Raw genomic sequence first — 22,444 nt, 5'->3', positions numbered from 1 at the left:
CCAATGGCGACACTAGTTCTGGTGACCTGGGGGGCTCTAAGAGATTCCCCTAATTAACAAAGATTTCCTCTCACCTCCTGTTTTGGCTATGGGACAGGAAGGGAAAGGAAGTCTCCCCAATGAGACACAGCTGGCAAAAATAAACTTTAAAGGGGTTATAACTAGGGATAGACCAATTATCGGCAACTGCCCGATATTGCCGATATTTTTGTGACGTCATTCTGCCTGCTTAGGCCGCCTCTCCCGCCTTGGACAGCCTCGTCTGGAGTGGGGACTAGTCTCGCGGTAGTGTATCACAGCCATACACCCACCCACAGCAGCCTGGTGCCAGCTTGCCACCCACATCCACAGGCCCTGTACCAGCCAGCCACAGGCACTGTACCAGCGAGCCAGCAAGCCATCCACAGGCCCTGTACCAGCCAGCCACCGACAGGCCCTGTACCTGCCAGCCACAGGCACTGTACCAACCAGCCAGCCACCCACAGGCCCTGTGCCAGCAACCCACCACAGGGTGCCAGACAGCCAGCCACCCACCACAGGGTGCCAGACAGCCAGCCACCCACAACAGGGTGCCAGACCGACAGCCACCCACAGAAAGGGTGCCAGACAGTCAGTCACCCACAGGCCCTGTACTAGCCAGCCACAGGCACTGTACCAGCCAGCCACCCACAGGCCATGTACCACCAGCCACCCACAGACCCTGTGCCAGCCAGCCACCTACCACAAGGTGCCAGCCAGCCAGCCACCCACCACAGGGTGCCAGCCAGCCAGCCACCCACCACAGGGTGCCAGCCAGCCACCCACCAAAGGGTGCCAGCCAGCCATCCACCACAGGGAGCAAACCAGCCAGCCACCCACCACAGGGTGCCAGACAGCCAGCCACCCACAACAGGGTGCCAGACAGCAAGTCACCCACCACAGGGCGCCAGCAAGCCAGCCATTAAGCATTAAACAAAAATTAACATGTTCAGTACCAGATTTGTGTCAAAATTTGTCTTTATTTTTCAAAACTTTAAATGTACAAAATATCGGCCCATATCGGTCGATACCGATACGTTGTGACCAAAATATCGGTATCGGTCCTGAAAAAACATATCGGTCTATCCCTAGTTATAACCCTTTCTTACTCTATCCAAAAATAAAAGTTTTGCTTTTAGTTCTACTTTAATATTTTAGAATTATTTAAAGGATAACATTTTTGGCTATTTTACCACTTGTTTTTTTTTTTTTTTTTTTAAATCTAGCAACTACATACATTTTTATAAAGATGTAATTAGAGTTTGTGTGAAATTTACAAACTATTCTGTGAACTGTTAGTAATTAAAATTTGTTTGCAAACTTCTCCTAGGTCTCTTCCCTAAAATGGCATCTGCAGCACATAGGAGAAGCGGTACATGCATTTTTATAAATAACCATGCATTTTCACATGTTTCATATTTGTATGTGCACCATACCATCATATGCTGTGCAAGTAGAATTATTTTAGGGAACCTAAATGGTATAAAACATTTTTTTTTTTTTTTTTTTTATTCACATCATGTGTTACGTTAACCCCACGTGTTATTGTTTATTAAGGTGCACTGCAATAAGGCAGCTCATTCATTTTAAAAGGGCTGTTAGCCCACCTTTAAGTATATTTTCACCTTTGAAGCAAAACTTAAAAAACTCCCAACATATGTTTGTTCCTATTCACAAAGCACACGTAAAAAATATTTCTTACCTTTTTTGTTTCTTTGAAGCAGGAATGTATATATTTATTTTTTGGCATCTTGTTTTGTTAAGAATAACCTGCAGTGTGCTTATGTATTATGGACACTTCAGGAAACAGGACTCTGGTTAACAATGCAAAGCTCAAGCCTTGATATCTTTAGGCTATATTCACACTTGTGAAAGGACCCAACACCAGTTACATGTGAGAACCCCAGTGGGGGCTCCCGGTGCTAAGATGCCGAGGCAGTACTAATAAAAGTAATGGCCCCTACACACGATCTGAAAATCAGACAACAGATCTTCCGTTTTTTTTATTTTTGCATGCTAGTCGCATATCGAAAATGGAGAGGTTGCTAAAGTTACGAAAATTCTCGTACGACAGAATTAAAAAAAAGTGATGTCATGAGTTGTGGTGTATTTGTATTGTATTTTCGGATGACAATTTTACTGATTAACCACTTTACCACCGGAGGATTTTGCTGTCTTACGTCCAGGCCACTTTTTGCGATTCGGCACTGTGCGATTTTAACTGACAATTGCGCGGTCATGCAACGCCGTACCCAAACGAAATTTACGTCCTTTTTTCCCCACAAACAGAGATTTCTTTTGGTGGTATTTGATCACCTCTGCCTTTTTCATTTTTTCCGATATTAATAAAAAAATGCGATAATTTTGAAAAAATAACAATATTTTTCTACTTTGACAGTTAAAAAATATCCAATATATTAAATTTTTGTTATATATTTAGGCCAAAATGTATTTAGCTACATGTCTTTGACAAATAAATTCTCAATGAGCGTATTTTTAACCGCTTTAAGACCGGAAGATTTTACCTCATTCCTGACCAGGCCATATTTTGCGATTCGGCACTGCGTTATTTTAACGGACAATTGCGCGGTCCTGCGATTCTGTACCCAAATTCAATTTATGTCCTTTTTTTGTCCACAAATAGAGCTTTCTTTTGGTGGTATTTGATCACCTGTGCGATTTTTACTTTTTGCGCTATATGCAAAAAAAGAGCGACAATTTTGAAAAAATAACAACACTTTTCAAATATTTTTTATATGAAATTCCCCCCCAAAAAAATTTAAAAATCAAAATTTTTTAACTTTTTTTGCCAATTTGTTTTCTGCTACATATTTTTGGTAAAAAAAAATTGCAATAAGCGTATTTTGATTGGTTTGCGCAAAAGTTATCGCAGCTACTAACTACGGGAAATTTATGTCATTTTTATTGTTTTTTTTTCTTTAACTAGTAATGGTGGCGATCTGGCGGCGATCTGCGATTTTTTTTGCGGGACTGCGACATTGCGGCGGATAGATCGGACCCTTGACTGACATTTTTGACACTTTTGGGGGTACCAGTAGCATTACTACAGTAATCAGTGCTATAAATATGCACTGTTACTGTAAAAATTACACTGGCAGGGAAGGGGTTAATCTTTATTGGAGAGGGAGGGGTTAATGTATGCCTGGTGCTTACTAACGTGTGTGGGGGGAGGTGACTGAGTGACACAGGGACAGATCGCAGGTTCAGCTATGCTGAACCCTGCAATCTGACCCTGCCTGTCACTTAGGAGATCCGCCCGCTTTGTTTACACAAGCGGGCGGATCTCCACACTCGATCCCCGACGATCGGGGAAGAGCGGCAGTGATCACCGCCGCTCCTCCCCTGACCCGACTCCCGCTGTAACTGAATACAGCGGGAGCGAGCCTCCGGCGGCGTGCGCGCGCCGCCCACAAGGGGAGGATTCCAGCGACGTAGGTCTACGTCGCTGGACGATAACGAGCCACATTGCCGCGGTAGCAGCAATGTGAGCAGACGTCAAGTGGTTAAACGATAATTGTATGATCTGCGTTTTTTTCCGATTGCATAATATCAGATAAACTGTTGTGATCGACTCTGGAAAGCTCTGTTCTAACAATCAGACTATCATACTATCGCTTCGAAAACTGTATTTTTTGTCTGATTTTCAAATCATGTGTATGGGCCATTATAAGAAGCTGCCAGCTCCCACAGCTAATCACGGTCGCATGCATGTAATCGCTCATGCAGCAATCACCTGCAAGTGATTGGCCCTGGATGCAGACAGTCTACTCACAGGTGATCGCTGTAGGAGCAATTGCACATTAGCATGCTATCCCAGCCCCCTCATAAATATAATATAGAATGGGGGGGGGGGGGGGCTAAGTAGAATTTATTTTCAGAAAAGAGCATGTTAAAAGGTAGGCAGCAATTTAGCAAAGTAGGTGGTATCTCAATTTGGGTAAAAGGAGGACATACACGTTTGCTTAACAAAAATGGACTTGATCCTTTTTTTAAGTAACAAATCACAATGAGTAACATGCACAAAGCAATGCACTGAATGCCAGGTGTGTTGTCTGCTGCTGTAGTTGTGAATAGGGTGCCATTCTAAATGCCATTACCATGTATTGAATGGTGTTTCCTGCAATACAAAGGTATTATTGGGATTTCACTGTTAGGTGGATTTAAAATTGTTGGAACCCTCAGACATAAAATATTAGGAAAGCACATTCTTCTGTACTATGTACTTGTCTCTTTCCAAAGTTCTGAGTGTCATTTCTGTCTGCTGCCTTGGTCTTCTGTTATGCACATGAGTCACTTCTGTCAGCTCTTCCAGACACCAAGAGTTAAAAAGTGGAAGGGGGAGTGAGCTGCAGCTCATATTAACAGCTGTGCTTGTTTTCAATACTGTGTGAAGGTGGGGTGTCCCTTCCACTCCAATCAGGGCTCAGAGCTATTTGCTCTGTGAAGGTTTCAGACCCCCGCCCCTGCTCCTAGATCTAAGAAGAAATCCTTTCCTTTTTGTGTTTTCAGATTGATCTACTGAAGAAATGGCTGCAGATACAAAGCTACAACTTATGTAGGGGGATTTGTTGGATTTCTGTGTATCACCTATTGCTTGTCACTTCACTGAGTATATGTACAGGTTTACAACCACTTTAAAACAAAATTAGCCATATAGGGTAAATGGGCAATATACTAATCTTTTATAGTTTTAGGTAGAGTTAGGGTTTGATTCTCTCCAGGTTTTTCCTCCTTCTCTTTTTTAACTGTGACAGCTAGGACTATGCTCTGCATGACTAAACTTCCAGTTGCTTTTCTCAGAAGTGAATTCTCCATATTGTCTTTTGGCAAAGCCCTATAAAAGTAGGACCAGTGGTGGTGCCATTTTGTTTGCCCTGAATAGCAGTATTAGGCCCAATAGGCAATCAAATACTGCCTCGCTCCACCAAAGGAGTGGAAGTCAAACCTAGTTGGGACTAAAGCTTGTGAGTAGCCACACCTACCAAGTTTTGGAAATGAGAAAGAGGAACACCTTATACTGAAAAGCATGTAGGCAAATGCACACTCTTACTGCCCCCTCAGTTACGCAGAACATGAAGAATTAATATTTTAAAAAAAGATTGGTTAAATCTACAAGTGCTTTTTTCACCACCACTTTTCAATTAGATTGGCTTTTAAAAATAAAAAATGCATTAATTTGGAGATAGAGAGAAAGGTTTATACATCAGACCAAAAAGAGGGGCAGTGAATGAGGAAAGAGAGACAGAGGGATTTGATCACAAAAGACAGACAGTCCCTCCAAATGCGGAATAGTTGGAAGCTATAAGTAACTCTTTAACAGAAAACCTTTCATTGTCTAAAAAACTAGTTTCATTTACTTACTGAGGCCTGAATTCCCTAACTTTTGGGCTAAGCCCACCATTTGCCTTCCCTCTGTGGGTCATAATTTAGACCAAATAACACTAATTTAAAGAGGCAAACATAAGGGGTCTTTTACAAGAACAGAAGTACAAAGGTGCCTCAAAGTCCAGCAGAGGTCTAATAAAAGAGCAAACACATGCTTCGAAACACGTCACTGCCCACCCCCCAACGTCACTACCGGTCACGTGTGTTCCAACATGGTCCCGGAAGCCAGGCCACATCTTCACTTCCTCGCTCCCCCCTCCCCTGTGTTCTCCTGGGATTATGACAGCTGTTGGCCGGCTCTTTCCCAACACAGCGTAGGATCATGCGGGCCCCACAATGATTGTCTCATTGCTATGTCTTACTTCCATGAGTACTCTTGTAAGTGTTTTAACCCTTTTTTACACAATTAACTGTTTAATGCTGCACTTAGAGGCACCTTTGTTCTTCTGATTCTCCAGAGCCACTTCTCCAAACTAAAGCACTGCCCTAAGTGTCATCCCCTTACTGCAGTCTAGGACCAGCTATTAACCCTTACAGAAGTGCCTTCCCCCCCTCCTCAATAAGAGGTTTCTTGCTAACAGAGGCAATTGCAGGTGTCCTGTGGCATTTTGGAGGGGGGGGGGGACATTTACTGTTAAAGTGCATCTTGAGAAAGATAATTTCCTGGCCATTAGGCTGATGCTTTGAGTTCAGAGCTTTCTGAGTCACTGACCTGGGACAAGTATAGTGATAAGTGGTTTTTGCTTTTTTCCAAAATTCTCATTGTACTTGTTACCAGTTTTTCTAGTGTTTTTATTATTATTTTGTATACCAGTGATTAGTTAGAAGGGTGGGACGTGCAGTGTGTGTGTGTGGTAGTGGGAGTAGCTTTTAAGTGAAACCCTATGGCAGAAATTGTCCTGCAAAAGAAAATTGTTAATACTTACCTCTTATGTTGCCCTTGCCAACAAACACCATTCCCTGATGAGACATTTTCCCCCAAAATCTACTGGAAAGCAAGACTTCAATAAGTGTCAAATTCCTGTGTCTCTTGCAATGCTCACTGACTCTTCCTGCCAACCCATGTGTCACTAGAGGACACAGTACTGATGAAAAGTTTTAGGGATGGGATTTTGTAGGTGCAAACCTATTACTACACATACTTCTGTTAAAATAGCAAGTTTTTATTTACAAATTGCATTAAAAACAGTGCCACATAAATATATCTACATGTTTCCCCATCCTGGCTTCTTCAGGAAGTACATGTAAGGGATGCTACTGAACAAACATAAGAAAATTCACAAAAATGCAAAAAAACTAAAATATACACAAATTATGATCAAACATTGTTATGTAAACACTAAACCACCAGGTGAGCATGGGTCCCATGAATTATTTGACCCCTAACTGTGTGTGAGCCATGCCTGGCGTTCCTGTTCAGTAGCATCCCTTACATGTACTTCCTGAAAAAGCCAGGATGTTGAAACATGTAGAAGAATAAATGTAAAGGGATCCCATTTTGTATTGATGTATATTAACACATGGACATATTAATGTGTCACTGTTTTTAATGGAATTTGTAAATTTATAATTGTTATTTGTAACAGTAGTATGTGTAGTAATTGCACCTACAAAATCCCATCCATAAGCATGCAAACAAGATGTACTAGGTGTGCCCAGGCACACTCTAAGCACCCCATGCAGCCCGGGGCCCCCTTCTACAGTGCTGCTACCTTCTCACCTCCCTCGCCGGCTGCTGCTGCGGGCACACAAAGATAATGTTTCAAGATGAGTGGGGGATATTTTACCGTCCCGTTACCTTTCTGAATTAACACAGTGATTGGTAAAATGTGTTTGAACTTTGCGGTGTACACCCTAATGCAATAAGCTGCGCACACCTATGATCCCATCCCTAAATCTTTTTACCAGTACTTTGATCAAGGGATGATGGTGCCAGTCAGATGTTCTTCTGTTCCTAGTCACAATACCTAATTATGAAATAGAGGACACAGTAGTGACATAATTGTCGGCAGTTGGCAGTGAATGTTGCAGGGAGTATAGAAAGATCAATAATACATTACAACATTACAGGAAGTGCTGGTTTTCCAGCAAACATTTGGGGACACAGAAGGGTTCAGTGCTGTAAGAAGTATTTCAATTAGTTTCTTCTATTGCAGTTTAGTTCCATGTTTGTACTTTCTTTGAGAGGGTTGCATTGATATTAAAATGGCTGACAGGTTCACATTACGATAATTTTTTAACAAGGAAGACTTGCTGATTGAAAAAGCATTGTAAATCACTCTACATAATTGTTTTAATTCTTGTATTGTGAATGTTCCTTTTGTTATAATTTGGTATTTTGCTTGAAAGAATGTATAGACAGTTCATTCATTACTTATTGATATTTTTGAAAGTCTGAGCTATGCAGTAACCAGAATATTAAGCAGAGCTGTACTAATGTAGACAAATGACAGTGTTAACAGTATATATACACAAACAATAGGGTATACAATAGGGAGACTGAATACAAAAACAATATTGTTCAAACGTCTCCCACATCTCCCTCTGCTGGCAATAGTAATCACTGCAGAGGCATCACATTTACAGCAGTTTCAGGCCACAGAGTAAAACATTTTCACTTTAGTGAATATTCACTTTACTGAGTAAATAAGGTTAAGCTGTGATCAGTTCAATAAATCTTATTCGCTAAGCTAATTGAACATCTGCAAAAATTCTCTAATATTTTAGTAAATTAATTTCATGTGTTTTAATTAGGGTTCTATTAATGGCATGGTATGTTCCAGAGGCTAAACTAGAACATTCAGGGCCCCGGTGAAAGAAACCATGAAGAGTCCCCCTGACCCCTGGGGCGACCCAGCCCAATGCTTCACCCCAATACACCTGGATAGAAGGAGTGGCAGGGGAGGCAAATAGAAGAACTGATCCCCTACATTTTCTTCCAGCAGCGGAGAGGGGATTGGTTCCTCTATATGCCACCCACCACCCTTCCTATCCAGGTGTACAGGGGTGAGGCATGGGCTCCCTGGAGCATGGGGTTAGAATGAGTCAAAGTGATGGTGGTAGTGATAGGGGGATGGAATGGGATGACAGAGAGGAGTAGCGGACACTGAGTGATTTGTAAGGTGGATGAGTCTGGCAGCAGCATTCATGGTAGATTGAAGGGGGGATAGTCTATGTAGAGGTAAGCCAATGAGGAGGGAATTGCAGTAGTCTAGGCACGAGATGACCAGGGAGTGAATAAGGAGCTTTGTTGTGTCACAAAATGTCACAAATCATGGTTGGGTGGATCACTAACAATCCCTAGACATCACTCTCTAGTGAAGGAGCCCAATTAGAAGCAGGCTCTCACTTGTGTGGATCGGTTTGCTTATACAGTATTTAGTTGCCACTAATGACAGACCAGCCTTTTTCACACCCTTTATAGCAGAAAGCAGCATAGAGTTGGGAGCTCTTGACATGAGTTATAGCACAGCGACACTGGCAGAGTCAGCTAAAACTGGGTTAGCTAAAACTTCAGGGCTTCGACCGCTTGTACATATAACTTGGGTGTAAGTCATTAACCACTTAAGCCCCGGAAGATTTTACCCCCATTCCGACCAGGGGGTATTTTGCGATTCGGCACTGCGTGAATTTAACGCACAATTGCGCGGTCGTGCGACGCTGTACCTAAACGAATTTGACGTCCTTTTTTTCCCACAAACAGAGCTTTCTTTTGGTGGTATTTGATCACCTGTGCGATTTTTTGATCACGCGCTATAAACAAAAAAAGAGCGTCAATTTTGCAAAAATAGCAATATTTTTCACATTTTTTTATATGAAATTCCCCCAAAAAAAAATGTAAAAATCAAAATTTTTAAAAATTTTCAGCCAATTTGTTTTATGCTACCTATGTTTGGTAAAAAAAATCGCAAAAAGCGTATTTTGATTGGTTTGCGCAAAAGTTATCGCGTTTACTAACAAAGGGAAAGATTTTTGTCATTTTTGTTGTTTTTTTTTTTAACGCGTAATGGCGGCGATCTGCGATTTTTTTTGCGGTACTGCGACATTGCGGCGGACAGATCGGACCCTTGACTGACATTTTTGACACTTTTGGGGTTACCAGTGACATTTCTACAGTAATCAGTGCTATACATATGCACTGTTACTGTAAAAATACACTGGTAGTGAAGGGGTTAACTTTATTTGGAAGGGAGGGGCTGTGTGTGTCCCTAGGGGCGTGGTTTCTACTGTGATTGGCTGTGGCTCTAGCTGTAAGGACACTGATCAACGGATCTACATACCAGATCCGTTTTATCAGTGTCTTTGCAGCGAGGAGAATGACAGGCAGTTTGTTTACACATTCTCCCTCTCCCCCGCCGATCGCCGAGTGACCGGCGGACATCGGGTCCGCTGGTCACACGCGCGGGGGGGTCCGTGACCACGCGGGAGCGCGCCCCCGGGGGCGCGCGCTCGCTCCCTAGACCCTCACAAGCAAGCAACGTAGCCCTACGTTAGTTTGCCTGTGAGGGGCTGACCGCCGACGTAGATAGTCGTGCGGCGGTCGGCAAGTGGTTAAGCTGCTGGACCAGCCAGAATTTCAGGTAATTGTCAGAGTAAAATCAGCATAAGGCACCAAAAAAATGGGGCAGGATCTTTTCTTTCCCACTTTCATTAACTTTTATATACAATGCAAAAATATATGTATAATTAGACCAGTACACCACTGTACGTGGCATGACCTTGAAGGAGTCAGTTCAGTTTAGCCATAAAAGATAAAGTGCTTGTCAATAACACACTGCCTTAATACCATGAGGCTAACTAAGCATTTATTATGCATTCATCTTTATCAGCAGTAAGTGCTTGGCCTGTACAATACTTGCATTGTCTGGCTCATCTTGCACTATCTTACTATCTGCTGTACTTCCTATCTCTGATCTACAAGTACATTCAATCTTCCAGTGCCAATATCCAAATCCATTATGGTGCTTTATTCAGTCATTCTTGTTCTGAAACATCAATTTGCTACACATAATACAAAGATACATGCCTTCATATTATTAATTTATGGGAAATTTAAATCACATAAACCCAGATCCTTATTAAAAAAAACATGCAATTTGACTTTCATTTTTTGACAAAGAAAGTAAGTCAAATTTAAATGTATTGCCCTGACCAGTTTTCTTTCATGGAATACTGAACCCCTTATGTTCTGGAGGGAATGAAGAGAAAAGCATTTTATGATTCAAATCGGGAGTAAGCAGACTAGGGTGACATTTCTGCTCCTCTGTCTGTACATGCAATTCGTGCAAAACAAAGCAATCAATATTCAAATCATACATGTCAGCTGGATAAGGAAAACAAGGTTTTTGAGGTGCAATTAAAACACCTAATACAGATTTCTTATTCTTGTGTTAAGTATTTACTTTGATAGAAATAACAGGCCTTTTGAAGGTGGGTGGGTTAGAGATATTAAAAAAGATCCATTATTAAAGTTTTTAAATTTTATAGTTCTGTCCTCTATGGTACAAAGTACATGTACTTTAACTTCTGCGCCAAAGATCCTTGTGTGTAAATATGACACCCTTGCTCAGGGGCACTGATAGAGGGGGACCATCAATCCTCCTGTAGGGGGCCCAGGCACATAGGGGGCCCCAACAGCACGGGGAATCGCGGTCGGGCGGAGGGGAAATTACAGAAGGAAGCCCCGTACGGCTCTCGGCAACAGCTGAAAGGCAGTTTCTCCCCCACTTGCCAGCTTTCAGCTGCTGCAGGGAGAGACACAGACACAAGGTAACATTCCTGTAATCCTGCTTCTCCAACACCGATCACCCTCCCTATTCTGACTGCTTCCCCCCTCATGTTCCCCCCTATCACTGTGCTTCCCCAACCCCCCCCCCCCCCCTGCAGGCTTCCCTGTCCTCTTAAAAAAAAAAGTAAATTGTAAAAAAAATAAAAAATAATGATAGTAATAATGATTAAGCATTGTAATAAATAATTAAAAAAAATTGTAAAATAATATTGTAAACATTTTTAAAAAAGCCTTGTGTGTATAACACAAATATACTGTGTACTCTGAATAATTATGGGCGCTAGGTATCCTATATGTTTATCATCCTATTACATATGTGAAAACAAACAAAAATAAATTAAAGCGGAGTTCCAGCCTCAAATACCTTTTTTACCTAAAAATACCCTTATAATACTAATCCATCGCCCTTTACAGAACCGCTATTCTCATACTTACAAGGTGTACAGTAATGGATTTTAGTCAAAATCTTACTTTTAAAAACACTGTCTGGGCGCGGCCATCTTGGATGTGGGCATCCGAAGCCGCAGTGTAATCTGCTGTGTACTTCTTCCTGATTCCAGCCTCCTGGTAGTGATGACAAACAGCTCCCAGGATGCAATGCAAAGGCAGAAGTGATGTCGGTGGCCGTGGCCACAGAGGGGGGAGAAGGAGGAAGTACAATCAAAAATGCCCTGAAAATAAGGTAAGGGATCCCCGAAAAAAATGTAGAATACCCAATTGTTGATCAGCATAGCGAGCACTCCAGGAATCACTAAAGTTGCAAAATAGGCCGGAACTCCTCTTTAAATTAACATAATCGCCATATGAAAAATAAATGTCCATATTGCCATCCACTGCAAAGTAATCTCCAATCTTGTGACTTTTAGTGAATGTCCACCTCCAAACTGTGCTCAAATCATGCAAACATTAGTGCTCTATAACATTTGTCTTTGTGATCCTCCCCACCCCTAATCATACTGACACTCACCAGGCGATTAGACCCAAGTTTGCTGTGGGTAAGCTTGCACATTAAAGGACCATGACAACCTCTGAAGCTCCCCTCCTCTGCATTTTTTTATGCTTTTTTAGCTCCTCTCCTGAAAATGCTTCTCTTTTAATATCCCTGTAAATGTCTATGTGTGGATTAACGGCATACATGGGTCGAATTTAGAAAGAATTTTCTTTCGAAAATCTTATCTAAGAATTTTTGTTCGAATTTCGCACCATTAGTGGGCCGCAGCAACTGCCGATTTTCGTGCGGTCATCAGATTTGAGTGATTGGGCATGTTGGAAATTTTTTAAAAAAGAAACAATTTTCTAATCATCGACGGGAGAATCGTGCGAGAAATATAATCAAAAAAGAAATGTGCATAATTGCAAGAAAAGAAAATTCCTGGAAATAAAAGAAGATTCCCAGGGCACGAAAACTCTTTTCTGTAGCAATATAAGGTGAAATTAAAGGCTTGGTCGGTCGAATTTCGAAATCAATGGTGGCACCATCGAATCACCCACCGCACCAAAGTTCTGATTTGCGAAAGAATGTTTTTTCAACACATGTATGGCCAGCCTTATATAGAGATGCTTTTATAAGCTGAAAAAAATGCTCAAGGCCTGTAACAGTGGAATTTTTTAAGCTTTGTGTGCATGAAGCTTTAGAAGTATTGTTTGCAGGACTTTAAGCGGGGTAGAGAACTGCTGACCAAGCATCCCTAATTAGCGGCAGCAGGAACGAGTCTTTAAAGAACTGGTGTCAAACACAAGGCCCGTGGGCTGAATGCGGCCCCCAGACCATTTCATGTGGCCCTCGCACCTCTCCTGCAGCTGCTGCACCCCCCTTGTCCCTGTAGTCAGCAGCAGAGAGGACAGAACTCCTTTGCCAGATCCTGCACTCTTCTGTGCAGCTGCAGAAAGGCTCATCTTTGCCCACCCCCCTTTTCAGCAGTCTGCAGCAGAGAGGAGGGCAGAACTCATCCTGCAGATCCTGCACCTCTCTGTGCAGCCGCAACCCCACCTTGCCTTTGCCTCCCCTGGTCACAACATTCAGCAAACTCTGGAAGCTGACTCCAGCCCTCCTCTGGTTCTCCTCCAGACCCTGCACTTCTTCCCAGATCCGCCTGTGCCAGACCTTCATAGCCTGTGCCGTAAACAGTGGCTCCCGTGCGCACAAGGAAAATGTCAGCCGCCTCAGCGGTGTGTGGGCGCCACTGAAACAGCTTCTTTCTAAAGTAAGTATGGCATAATAAGCTAGTATGCGATGCATACTAGCTCATTATGCCTTTGTCTTACAGATTTTTTTCCCCCAGAAATTTCAACCTTTTTAAAGTAAAACTATGTGTAATTTATTTTATTTTTTTATTTTGGATATAGTAAGGGAGAGTTATAACCCCTGTAAGGTTTATTTTTGCCATCTTTGTCCTATTTCTGAGATTTACCTTCAATTCCTGTCCCACAGCCAAACAGGAAGTGAGAAGAAATCTCTGAAACTTAAGGGAATCCCTTGGGGACCCCCCAGGTCACCAGAACTAGTGTCCCCATTGGAAGATGGCAGACAGAGGTTGTAATCCATCTCCCTTCTATCCAAAACTATAAAAAATTATAACTATAATAAAAATGTTTTGCCTTTAGTTAAAGCGGAGTTCCACCCTAAAATACATTTTTTAACTAAAATTACCCCTAGGACAGTCAGGGCTAGTGCATTTAAGCAACGATAGCCTCTGAACTGTCCCATGTTTAGCTTACCTGTAAGAAGAAAAACTTACCTTGATAATTTCTCCAGCGCTGCCATCTGCGTTGTGGGCAGCTGAAGCCGTAGTGTCCCTCTTTGTGTCCTCTTCAGTGATGTCGGAGTCCCAGAATGCCATGCTCGTCACTTCCGGGGCAAGCGCGTCATCCCGCAGCTAGTTCTGCGCACGCCCAGAAGCTTTTCTAATTGATTTTGCAGGGAATGACGTGCCTGCACCGGAAGTGACGAGTGACACCAGTGCAGGCGCATTGACTCCTGGGATTGATGACGCTCATCTCCCAGGAGTCAATGCAAAAGAGGAAGTGACGTCGGGGGCAAGGCCACAGGGGGAGGAAGTGGAAGGAAGATAAGGTAATTTTCAGAAAAAATTAGGTAAGTGAAACAAAAAGAAATTTTTATTTATCCTATTCTTTTTCAGGTTGTTTTAAGCTAATAGAAAATGCAAAGTTGTAAAATAGGGTGGAACTCCGCTTTAACATAAAGTTGTACAACACTTTTGCCACCACACTACAAGGCAATTCAATGTTTAGGTCTTTATATGTGAATTTATAACACACTTATATAACACACTTACATAATATTACATATTCTACAATGATACATTTCAAAGAAACCTTCAAAGAAACCTTAAGAGCCAGTTCACACTGAGGCGATCCGACTTCGGGGGGGGGGCGACCTGTGAAGTCGCGTGCACCGCGACTTCGGCGCGACTTGCAGGGACTTCACATAATGGAAGTCTATGCAAGTCACTCCCAGGTCGTCCCAAAGTAGTACAGGACCCTTTTTCTAAGTCGGAGCGACTTGTGTCGCTCCTATTAGAACGGGTCCTGTACTACTCAATGGACCACGACCGACCGCGACTTGTCATGCTGACAAGTCGCCTGACAAGTCGCGCTAGTCTGAATGGGCTCTTACAAAACAATAACATAATCGTTTTTAGTACTACAATACAAAGTTAAAGTTATTTTAGTTTTGGATGGAGAAAGAGTCAGAACCTTTGCCAGGTTTTTAATTTTTTTTGAAAAAAGAAAAAACTTAAATGGTTGACTCGTCATCAGAATAGAATTAATGGGGAAGTTTTTGAATGAGAATAGCTGTTTCAGTGAAGACTGTTGAACCGCTTGCTGACTGACCCATAACACATTTACTGTAGTAGTATATAGGTGATCCTGCACTTCCGGGTATTGGGCACAAGTGCGTGCCGCCAGTGGCTTGCTCCTGCTGTGATATTGCACAGCAGGCGCTGATCAGCAGGTCCCGCGGACCCAATGTCTGCCAGCACCCACTGATCGTTCAGTACACAGGCAGAACGGCAATCTGCCTTGTTTACATGTCAGTACAGAAGGCAAGGATCCTGTGTTCCTGTGAAGCAGGAACACCGATCCATGCCTTCCACTAGTAAAAGCACCTCTCCCACTATACTGAAAAACCAGCTAGGCACACATTTACAGCCAGTGTTATTAGTACAGTGACAGTGCATATTTTTAGCACTGATCACTGTTATAATGTCACTGGTTCCCAAAAAAGTGTCAAAAGTGTCAGTAAGGTGTCCGATTTGTCTGCCGCAATATGGCAGTCCTGCTATAAGTCACTGATCGCCACCATTGCTAGTAAAAAAAAAAAATCCATAAATATATCCCATAGTTTAAAGACGTTATAAATTTTGCACAAACCAATTAATATACACTTATTGGTATTTTTTTTACCAAAAATATGTAGCAGAATACATATTGGCCTAAACTGATGAAAAAAATTGGTTTTATTACATTTTTTTATTGGACATTTTTAGAGCAGAAAGTAAAAATAGTGGGTTTTTCTCGAAATTGTCAGTCGTTTTTTGTTCATAACGCAAAAAATAGGAGCCGCAGAGGTGATCAAATACCACCAAAAGAAAGCTCTATTTATAGAGAAAAAAAAAGCCATACATTTTATTGGGGTACAGTATGGCACGATTGTCAGTTAAAATAACACAGTGCCCTATCACAAAAAAATGGCCTGGTCAGGACGAGGGGTAAATCTTCCGGAGGGGAAGTGGTTATGAGGGTATTTTCCTTCACTTTGTAGTCCTCTGGGACAAGAAGTCAGGGGAAACCTCACTAATGGAACACAGACAGAAAAAAAACAGAAAAGAAAAACTGATAGGGAATTTAATCCTTCCCAACTGTATGCAAAACTAAAAGATGGTTATACATTCATTAAAGTTTCTGTTTTTGTGTAGTGGATGTGATGCTATAAAGCAGATGAGTGAGGAAGGTAGGCTATACATTTGGGTCTTTCAGTTATAAAAATTTTACTGTAGCTCTGCCCCATCGTATTTGTAAACTACTATTATATCACTATGGGGGAGAATTGAATAGGACCGGAGCAGTGGTCACCATTGGAAGGGACATGATTGCTATACAGAAAGAAAACGTTTTGTGGCATATTTTAGATAATCTTACTACTGTTGTTTTTAAATTTCCCACTATAGCTTGTTCCATAACATTGCTGGAAGTAGAAACTAACCTCCAAGGCAGTGGTAGACTGGCAACTTTCGGCCCAGGGGGCAAGTACAAACCAGAGGCCCATGGCGACTCGGCCTCCCTCCCACTCTACCTCTTCCCATCCTCCCCCTGAACCCCATTCCAACCTGAAGCCCTGCTCTAGGTACTCTTTAGTCACCAGCTGAATCTGGGATCCCGACCTGGCCAGCAGGAGGGAGCTGGGACAGCTCAGTCGGGGCTGCCTAGGGGAGGAGAGTCTCCAGTGGGGCATGGAACCGGCCTTTGCTCAGACACAGTTTACACCATCCATGCTGGGGTTGGGGGAGGCCTGCACTCTCTCCTTGTCTTCATCCCACACTCAGTAGGTCAGCGGCGGGGACTCTTGACCAGGAATCCCTTAGGCATGTCTATGGCAGGAGCAGTGAGCCTTTTTAAGGGGCATCAGAGTGGCCCAGGGGGCAATGGCCCCCCTGCGCCCCCCGGCCCAGTCCTCCCCTGCTCCAAGGGCTGCTATATCAACATACATAAACTAAGTGGACACAGTGGGGTTGATTTACTAAAACTGGAGAGTGCAAAATCTGGTGCAGCTCTTCATAGAAACCAATCAGCTTCCAGGTTTTATTGTTAACGCTAAGGCTACAATCACACTTGAGCTGAACATTTTAATGCGTTTTTTCAAGCGTTTTTTTTGCCGTTTTTTTAGCAGATTTGCAAATATTATAGGCGTTTGCGTTTTTTTATTTAGGAGTTTTACACAGACAACACAGAATGGAGAAGACCATCACATGGCCTTCTCATGATTCTCATGATCACATGGCTGGATCACACTTTTGCAAAAGAATACAGCTGCAAGTTTCAACAAAGGTTCTAGAGCAAGACGTGAAGTTAACAACACTGAGAGATCATGCCTGACTGACATGCCTGCAAAAAATGCAAAAGAATAGTCCTAGGCACATGAAACAGGAAAACCAGAATCAAGCACATGGCTGTCGTACACAAAAGTTCTGCACCTTTCTCCTTTATCTGGGGAGACATAAAAAACAAAAGAGGATGTGTTGGGCGTTTGTGCCGAAAAGGTGGGATCCGCACTTGGATGAGAATAGAAATGAGAGGACTTCCAGATGGTGCAAAATTCCAATGCTGTCATGGAGGGCAGCGCTGTAGACAGGCAGAAGCCAAAATCCCGCTGGCACAAAAAGGAAGAAAGGACAGGCGCCACTCAGTGACACAGTAAAGGTGTATTGCATAGCATACATTACAGACTTACATTAGGGCAATGGCTTATCCTTATGGCTCCTGAGTCCCTTCCATAACGTGGTGCTTCTGCCCTCCGGCCGAGCCAGCAGCCGGGAGATGACAAAACCTCAGGGAAGTCCAATGGGGGAGCCGGATCAGGCCAAGGACGGCGGTGAGCCGCTCATCCACTAGTGATGACGGCGTTTATCTCGGGAGAAGTGTAGCTATTGCACTGCTGCAGCAAGCTTTGTCCAATTTCCTCCCCAGCTCTGGTGGTCCTTGCCCAGCTCTTATAATGGGGATTACTCTGATTGTAGATACAGGGGTGGCCATGAATGAGAGCAATGAAGGACTCAGCTTCCAGAAGCAGACTCGCCTCCATTTTGAACAACAGATATGTGTTTATAAGGTGTGGAGTGTTGCTAGAAAAGGGGAGCCGCTGTTTGAGTTGAAAAAAATGCTTGAAAAACGCTCATTTCTGTTTAACCTTTTTCCATTGAACTCTATGGTGTCAAAAACGCTAAAATCTGCCTAGAAAGTAGCTTATGTACTTTTTTGAGTGACAGGCATTTTGCTACAAGGCAACAAATGCTGAAATGTGATCAGGGGCCATTGAAATGAATGGGATTTGACTAGTTGAGCGTTTCTGAGAGCGAGCTTTAAGCTCAAAAATACGCAAGTGTGAACGGGGTCTTAATTAAAAAAGCTGAAGTTTGAAGTTGATTGGCTACCATGCACAGCATCTTCAGTTTTAGTAAATAAACCTCAGTTACTTAACTCCCCAAACTGAACAAAAGTGAGAAAAGGAGGCGTTAACCACCCAAGCTATTTTTCTCTTTGACATATTGTTAGCAACTAAACGAGAAGCGCACACTTAAGAATACCTATCACAAAACCCAAAATGAAATAATTGCTTTTTTAAATACACAACATTACTTTGCCATTTTGATCCCTATTTTACATATTTATAGGAAATAAGATTGGAGGTTTGTGACACGCTAGGGTACATTGATATATGTTGACCCCAATAAGCAGGCCTACTGACAACTCTTGTCCCAATAATTCAGAGTCACGCATTTGTATAATATTGGTTTTAATGAAAACTAAGAATTGTTGCTAAAATAGAACAATCTATTAGCAGTTTTTTGAGACTCATCCTTTACGTTTTTTTCTGATATGTTTGGCTGTGCAGCATTAATTTTAACCAATAACAAGGCTAACTATGACAGTGTTTATATACTTTGAATTGTACTGTTACCATTTTAGCAAGGTTTCTATAAACCGTTCATTTGCATTTTCTGCTCTCCTTGTGCCATCACTGAAGCCACTGTTTCTATTTCTATCATTCTGTGTAGCCTCAGAACATATTACTGTAATGTCATGAGAACAGTATGAAATGTCATAAAATATTTATTCTTGCATATAACGGCACAGCAAAAGCATGCTGTTGTTATTCTGCATTGAGCGGGGAAGGGTTAGATCTTCTATTTAGTTTATTTTGCTGACCCTTTTGGGGAAAATTTCCTTTCATCTCCAGCCCCAGTAACATCACAGGAATTGAGGGGAATCTTCCCAATGGAGATACAAAGTGCAAAAAAGACATGCTTAAATATGTTTTAAAGTGTTACTAAACCCAAAACAGTAAAATCAGTCTGTATATGCAGTAAAGCATGCTTGTTATACTCAATGTGGAACCTAAGGGGTTAATTCTGCCCATTAATTCCCCAATCCATCTCCTGATAAGACAGTGCCTTTTGAGTCACTCTGCACATGTTCAGTTTAGTGTGTATTGCTAGAGGTTTTTTTTTTTTGGGGGAGACTTCATGGGATCAGCAGGTGAGCATGAAATGAAATATTATTTAGCATGGCCACTACAGGCGGTCCCCGGGTTACAAACAAGATAGGGACTGTAGGTTTGTTCTTAAGTCAAATTTGTTTGTAAGTCGGAACAGGTACATTTTTTATGTTTAGCCCCAGCCAAAAGAATAGTTTTTAAGTTTTTTGGATAGCATAGGGAAGGGTTAACACCCCTGTACCATTTTGTTTTGCTGTCTCTACCCCTGTTCAGAAGATTTCACCCCACTTTCTGTCCCTATGACAACTGGACAACTGGATATTGAAAACTTGGGGTTGTTTTGGAAACATGGATTGGTGATAAAGCTTCAAAGGAGACACCTTTTTCCCATGAGAACTCTAACAGGAGTAAATTTTCCTTCCTAGGGGGAGATTTATCTTCATTTCCTGTTGTCTCTCTCCGTTTAATAGGAGTTGTTTGTAAGTCGGATGTTTGTAACCCGGGGACCACCTGTATTTATAATTTAGTAACGTTCCTCCAGTAGTTTCCTCTTCTTTTTTCTCTCAGTTTAGTGGATATCTGTCTCTCTCACAAAGCCACAGGTCACCTGCACTATGTTATCATGGCAAGTGTAGTTGTCCTTTTTTTTTTTTTTTCCATTTTACACTGTACACTAATCATTGTATTCACACTTTGTTATCTTAACTGGCATCATCAATGCCCCAAACCCGCAGCACACCATCCTGACCAATTGGTCCCATGTGCTGAACTCCAATTCTTTGATAGACCCATTTGTCTATTTGGACCCTTCTGGTGAATAAATCCGATCTTGATGAACCCTAAGTAAAAATGTGAGTAGGCTAAATGGCAGACCTACAGATCTCTTTGCACTGCCCAGAGCACAATAAGAAATCTGCAAAAGGGCGTTATGGTCAGCTGAAACATTTCGTGTCAACCTTACCAAAACCGTTAAGATCAAGTGATGAATTACTCCCATTTGAGCAAATTTGCTCATCTGAAAAATGCAAGAATAGTATTTCAAATATAGACATGATGGGCCTGAGTATACCGCCATACATTGAAAAATGGGAAAAAGAATTAGGAATACCTAATGTAGATTATCACCTAGAAAAAAGTCTTAGACTAATACACAGTTCTTCAGTAGATGTTAACACAGTGGAGATGAATTATAAATGCATCGCTAGATGGTACAACGCACCCGACAAAATTTATAACTATCAAAAAGAGAAATTGAAATACTGTTGGAGGGGTTGTATAGAAGTTGGAACAATGGCCCACCTATGGTGGGAATGTCCGTATATAAAAAATTTTTGGAAGGAGGTACTAGCTTAAATTAAATAAATCACAAAAATAGAGATTAAAGAAGACCCCTGGGTTTGTCTATTTCATGGCACAAGAAGCTCAATAAAACAATATAAAGTGACATTAATCCCTCATTTAATAAATGCTGCAAAGGGTCTAATCCCGTTATTCTGGCAAAAAAAAAGAAACACCGACACTGGGTGATTGGGTGAGGAGAGTAGAAAAAATAAGAACAATGGAATACTTAGAAGAGTGGGAGGAAGATGAGACCATAGAGTGGGTCGATATCTGGGAGGAATGGATGGACTTTAAGAAGACAAGGGGAAACACTAAGTGGAATGGAGAATAGACAATAGGAAAATTAGAGTTAAAGGATTAGTTAGTAGGGCAGGGGGACAAGAGGTAAAAATAATGGGGGGAGGGGGGTAAGGTAAAAAAAAGTGGGTCTTATACAATTTTATATGTGACATAAATTTGTATTTTATAATTTGAAAACAATAAATAAATTTAAGAAAAAAAAGAAATCTGCAAAAGGAAAGCTAACTGTGTTATGCTCACCTTTCATTAAAAACAAAATTAATAGTTTAGAGATAATTTTTAAGAAACACGCAGGCATGTACATTTAAATAACCAGTGTCCTTTCTTTGTCCTTAGATCCTGACATTGACCCATCATGGTATACCGGCCGTGGAATTCGTCCTGTAGGAAGGTTTGGTAGGAGGGGCACAGCCTGGGAAGATGCTCAGAAGTTCGTGTACAGACCCTTGGGACACACTTGTATTCCAATAGATGACAGCTTGGAGCTTGGTGACGACAATTAAAACTTAATTCATGGAATGGAAGCCTTTTGGCCCAATGTACTGTATATACAAGGGAGACACACAATGCTTTATACCCTTGGTTTTTTCAAAACTCTACCAGTGTGTGAAAAGCTTGGCTCAGAAATGTATGCATCAAATATTGAACAGCCAAATTTAATGAGAAGTGAATAAAGATTATATGTTTTATTCTTAAGTTATGGGGTTTATGTCAAATCCTTCAAAAACAAATTCTAATTACACAATCCACAAGGGATTTCCATGGAAAATATTTACATAAGGATGAGTTCATCAGCAAAATTTCTTCTTAGAGTCTTTAAAGTCAGAATTTTGTGGAGGCAGAGAATCAAATGATTTATAGCACATATTTCCTGTGCACTAGTTTGTAGAAATAAAAAGATACATTTTATGTTTATATCTTACAGTTGTCATTATATTACATACTGATATAAGTAGCCTACAGCAGCACCATTCCTCTTCATCTGATTAAAATGCTCTGTTTATAAGAATCAAGTACATGGAACATAGGGCGCTTCTGTTACAGAGATCAATCCTCAATGGTAGAAAGGTGATATCCTCCAAGGACATGTGGGGGTGCTATACTGACACTGAGGCAGCTCTTCTAGAGAATAGAAGCAACTCCAACTGATAGTATAAGGGGAGAAGGCGCCTCTAAGTGCAGCATAGACAACGTTTATTAGCACACAAAAATATAAGTAGTGTATAGCGGGTATATCAGGACATCACTGGGGTTCCGTTCCTGTCCCTGTGGCTCTGTCTCCTTCGGCCATCCAGCAGCAGGAGGGGGTGGCAGTGGAGAGCCTAATCAGGGAGGTCCTTCCATCCAAGGCCGCA

The 22,444-nt window shown here is 41.8% G+C and overlaps 1 protein-coding gene across 1 annotated transcript in view; it reads left to right on the top strand.

The window, feature by feature from the left end:
• Positions 1-21,785, top strand: part of PRLH (prolactin releasing hormone) — a 33,622-nt gene extending 11,837 nt beyond the window's left edge. The window contains exons 3-4 of the mRNA XM_082262271.1: positions 1,349-1,390; positions 21,426-21,785. Of these exons, the coding sequence (XP_082118397.1) occupies positions 1,349-1,390; positions 21,426-21,592 (209 nt within the window). The 3' untranslated portion in view covers positions 21,593-21,785. The remainder of the gene's footprint in view (positions 1-1,348; positions 1,391-21,425) is intronic.
• Positions 21,786-22,444: the final 659 nt, after the last annotated feature.

Source organism: Pelophylax lessonae, assembly GCF_965119305.1.
Source record: "Pelophylax lessonae genome assembly, chromosome: 6".
Classification (NCBI taxonomy): Eukaryota; Metazoa; Chordata; class Amphibia; order Anura; family Ranidae; genus Pelophylax; species Pelophylax lessonae.
This window is presented reverse-complemented; position numbering and strand designations above follow the sequence as displayed.